At 37.7% G+C, this 3,969-nt stretch overlaps 1 protein-coding gene across 3 annotated transcripts; it reads left to right on the top strand.

Annotated features, from left to right (window-relative positions):
• Positions 1–573: 573 nt before the first annotated feature.
• LOC125661653 (filamin-C-like) lies at positions 574–2,786 on the top strand. 3 transcript variants are annotated; one of them, XM_056146676.1, is made up of 4 exons: positions 574–755; positions 957–1,140; positions 1,360–1,536; positions 1,935–2,786. In XM_056146676.1, exons 2-4 carry the CDS (start codon positions 996–998, stop codon positions 2,096–2,098), a joined length of 486 nt encoding a protein of 161 aa, XP_056002651.1. In that variant the 5' UTR covers positions 574–755; positions 957–995; the 3' UTR covers positions 2,099–2,786. The 3 variants fall into 3 exon arrangements, with proteins under 3 accessions (XP_056002651.1, XP_048749679.1, XP_048749678.1); XM_048893722.2 differs by having other exon boundaries at positions 574–765; positions 973–1,140; XM_048893721.2 differs by having other exon boundaries at positions 575–765.
• Positions 2,787–3,969: the final 1,183 nt, after the last annotated feature.

The following is a 3,969-nucleotide window of genomic DNA, read 5'->3' as shown; positions in this document are numbered from 1 at the left end:
CACAGCAGTTCAGTAAGCAGCTTAATGTTTGAATGTAGTGGCGGATCCAGAGGGGGGGGGGGGGGCTTTCGTCAGAAAATTTAGCTTTAAATAGATAAAAATAACACATTTTGAGGGAGGATTCCCTCCCTTTGAAACCCAAAATTAATGGTAGACCCCCCCCCCTTTCAAAAATCTGGATCCGTCCCTGGTATGGGTGACCGCGACAGGGTACAGTTCTGTATCTAACCACCACATCCCATCCATCCACCTCCTCGCCCACCCCGTGGCCATTTTATTTCACATCTTCCCTATCCATATTCTGATAACAATCCCCCTGTTTCGTCGCGTTCTGCTTAGTCTCAACATAAACAGAAATAAACACAAATATGACCTCTGTATTCTCTTTGTAGGGACATTCATGTTTTAAAGGAAATCTTTAACCAGGATAGCAACATTCCTATAAATCAATAACACCTCTAATAATACACAATGAACATGCACTAAGGCTCGTGTCTGTGCTAAATGTTGACCCCCGTTTTCCATGCTTCACTGAAAACACATATTATGAGCAAGCTCCTTTAACTTTTTAAACTATCTCTGGATTCTTGTCACGAAGCACGTGGCTGGGGGTCCCTATGTACATTTCACACACAACGTAAATAACAAAAATATTTCTGAACCGGATCTGTAAACGTGAAGGTTTAAATGGATCGATTCAATATCGCGGACGACATCCCTGTCTGGTTCACTGACGACTGGGAAAGACTCTATTGGTAGGAAACAGTAAGTACTGCTAGGGTACTAAGTACTTATATCTATATCATACTATCATAGCCCTGCGAGTACTGGTCAATCGACACAGTACAAATCAAACACACTCTGTTAAAACCTGAGATAAATGATACCGGGATTTCTCTATTTACCGGGATTTCTCTGGTATTTCACAATTGATGATAATCGTGTTTACTTTATAGAACATCTACTTCGTAGCCACGACTCCGGAAGTGATTGACATGACATGCGCAGAGTGTGGTTCCGGAGATGCAGCAGAGTGGACCTGTCTGACATGTGACGTCAGTTTGCACGATAAATGTATACAGCGACACAGGGGAGATAATCAGGGGAAGACACATACCATTATCCCGGGATTTGATGCATGTACGACGTATATATTGAACTCTACATGTACACAGTATTAAACATTCTTTTTGAAAATAAATTATCGATATATAAACTCTGGACATTTTACTCACAAACTGAAATAAAAGTGGGAATTTGATGTTATACAGTCGTTCTGATATCTAAGCTTTCATATTGAATTTTAAGAAATACATGTTTCGTGTGTCTAACATTATATAATTTACTTTTATATTGTAGTCTTACATACCTCAGGGGTCTCTAACAAGGCCTCGGAACCGCGAATTGACAAGATAACTGTGACCGGACCAGGGGTACAGGAGAGCGGTGTAGTGGGGGAATATGACACCACGTTCCATGTGAACACTTACGGTGCTGGACCAGGGCGTCTGGGTGTAAAAGTCGAGGGCCCAAAAGGTAAGAGGCAAAAGATTGGGTGACACCAGTGATATCAAATAGAGGTTACATACATACTAAATGGTAAATACGTAAATGAAAAGTAAATTCTGGATCTAACAGGAATAAAAATGGGTGCGAGTGTTTATCATTTATCAAAATTAAAAATTTTCTTCCACGAAGAAGGTGAATATGAGTTAATTAAGAAGCATATATATATATATATATATATATATATATATATATATATATATATATATATATATATATATGAGACAAAAATGAAAATAAAATTCATTAAATAAAATAGGAAACACACGCTGATGCTGCCCCCCCCCCCCCCCCCCCCCAACCCGGTTTTCATTCTTCGGGATTATCGTATCGTTAGATTTTACACTGTCTTTACATCCTTGTTTCAGCGGCCTTCAATGTAACGATGGAGCCTCACAAAGAAAATAAAACGACTATAGTGTGTTCTTATCAAGCAGAAGAAGCAGGGGATTACGTCATCACTGTCACGTGGTCTGAGAAAGAAGTTCATGGGTCACCATTTAAAGTTCGTTTAAAAAACAGTGAATCGTGATTTTTCAGTTTTGTCGTCAATGATGAACTTGCGAGGATTAACGTATTAAAAACTGCTCTCTGATGAAAACCATAGAAAAGAGAATGGATGTGCCATTATGACGTCATGTATGTTGATATTGGAACCTTTTGATGAGCTGCAGTTGAATTGTATATTGCGCGGAGGACCCGTGAACTCTGTGAACTGACCTTATCGGTTGAACTCTGTGAGTTGATCTTACCAGTTGAACTCTGTGAACTGATCTTACCAGTTGAACCCTGTGAATTGACTTACCTGTGAACTGACCTTACCGGTTGAACTCTGTGAGTTGATCTTACCAGTTGAACCCTGTGAATTGACTTACCTGTTATTTTGTAAGAACTTTACGGTATTTCAAAAGTAACCTCAACATGTTGAATTTTTCCTCAATTATTCGTGTTTCGGGTACATGTACTATATACACAATACACACTCCTCTAGATCCGCCAACAATACACACTTAACACCGTTACTCTCCTCTAGATCCGCCAACAATACACACTTAACGCCGTTACTCTCCTCTAGATCCGCCAACAATACACACTTAACACCGTTACTCTCCTCTAGATCCGCCAACAATACACACTTAACACCGTTACTCTCCTCTAGATCCGCCAATAATACACACTTATAGTTTTTGTTCAGAATAAAACAATGATCTTTAAGAAGATTTCCATTTTTGTTTTATTTCAGAATTTTTAGAGATACGTGGGGCGTGGACTACGATGCCCTACTTAAAGGGACTGATTCACGATTTTCCTCCAAATTTTGTATTTCAATTTAAGTAATCAAGATCTATAGTCTAATATGTTTTAGGAGGTTTCACAAAAAATTAAGGAAATTCATCATGACGGAAGCTCAGAAAAGAGAGTTTATTTTTTGTTTTGAAAACAAAGATTGAGGTGTGTTATTGTTTACGAGTTTTCAAAATAAATGGATACTGATCCAAGTTTATTATATATATCACATCTCAAGTATGCTTTAGGTAAAATGTGTCATTTAAAGTTAAAAATTTGTAATTGTTCAAAATGAAGATGCTTTGAATTACAAAATTAACGTTTCACTGTTTGTTTACATAAAATGACTCGAGTCTGTTTACAAAACACAGAATCAAAGCTAAAATATTGCTCTTATCCTTACATTCAGACGGTCCAAATTTTGGTTGTCAATAAATGAGCTATAATTTTTAATTTTTAACATCACAAATGAAAAATATTTCTTTCGAAAAACGTGAACCAGTCCCTTTAAGGAAGCGTGTAATTAGCGCTTTATGAAAACTCTCGTTGCTATTTATACCCTGCTGTATTTAAGGAAGCGTGTAATTAGCGCTTTATGAAAACGCTCGTTGCTATTTATACCCTACTGTATTTTCAAAAGAGAATTTTTTTTTATATTTACATTTTACTTTCATTTCTGTCGGAAACATCAGTCAAATTTACGGTAAATCGTGATATCTTCTTTAGAAAAATGTATCTAACGATAAAAGAAGCAATAATTTCTTCCACTCCCGGAGAAATAAATGGCAAAATCTTTTGAATTCTTGAAGTACTTTGTTGGGAGAACTTAATTCAAAAACCCTTAAAATTTGCATCATTTTATTAATTTCACCTTATCAAAAGTGATAGAAAATAGTACAAATGACTACCAGGTAAATAGGACACATATTTCAAGCTCTATAAAATCTGTAAGATCCAGGAATTTCCGGGGGCTCCCCCCCCCTCACCCCCGGGGCTTCGCCTAAGGTGGCCATTGGACCCCCAGCCTCATAAAGTGGCGCCCCCCGTAACCGCAATTCCTGTATCCGCCTCTGAAGTCGCTCTGTATAGACAGTTTCTACCTTCTGTAAGATTTTC

Source organism: Ostrea edulis, chromosome 8 (genome assembly GCF_947568905.1).
Source record: "Ostrea edulis chromosome 8, xbOstEdul1.1, whole genome shotgun sequence".
In the NCBI taxonomy this organism is placed as follows: Eukaryota; Metazoa; Mollusca; class Bivalvia; order Ostreida; family Ostreidae; genus Ostrea; species Ostrea edulis.
This window is presented reverse-complemented; position numbering and strand designations above follow the sequence as displayed.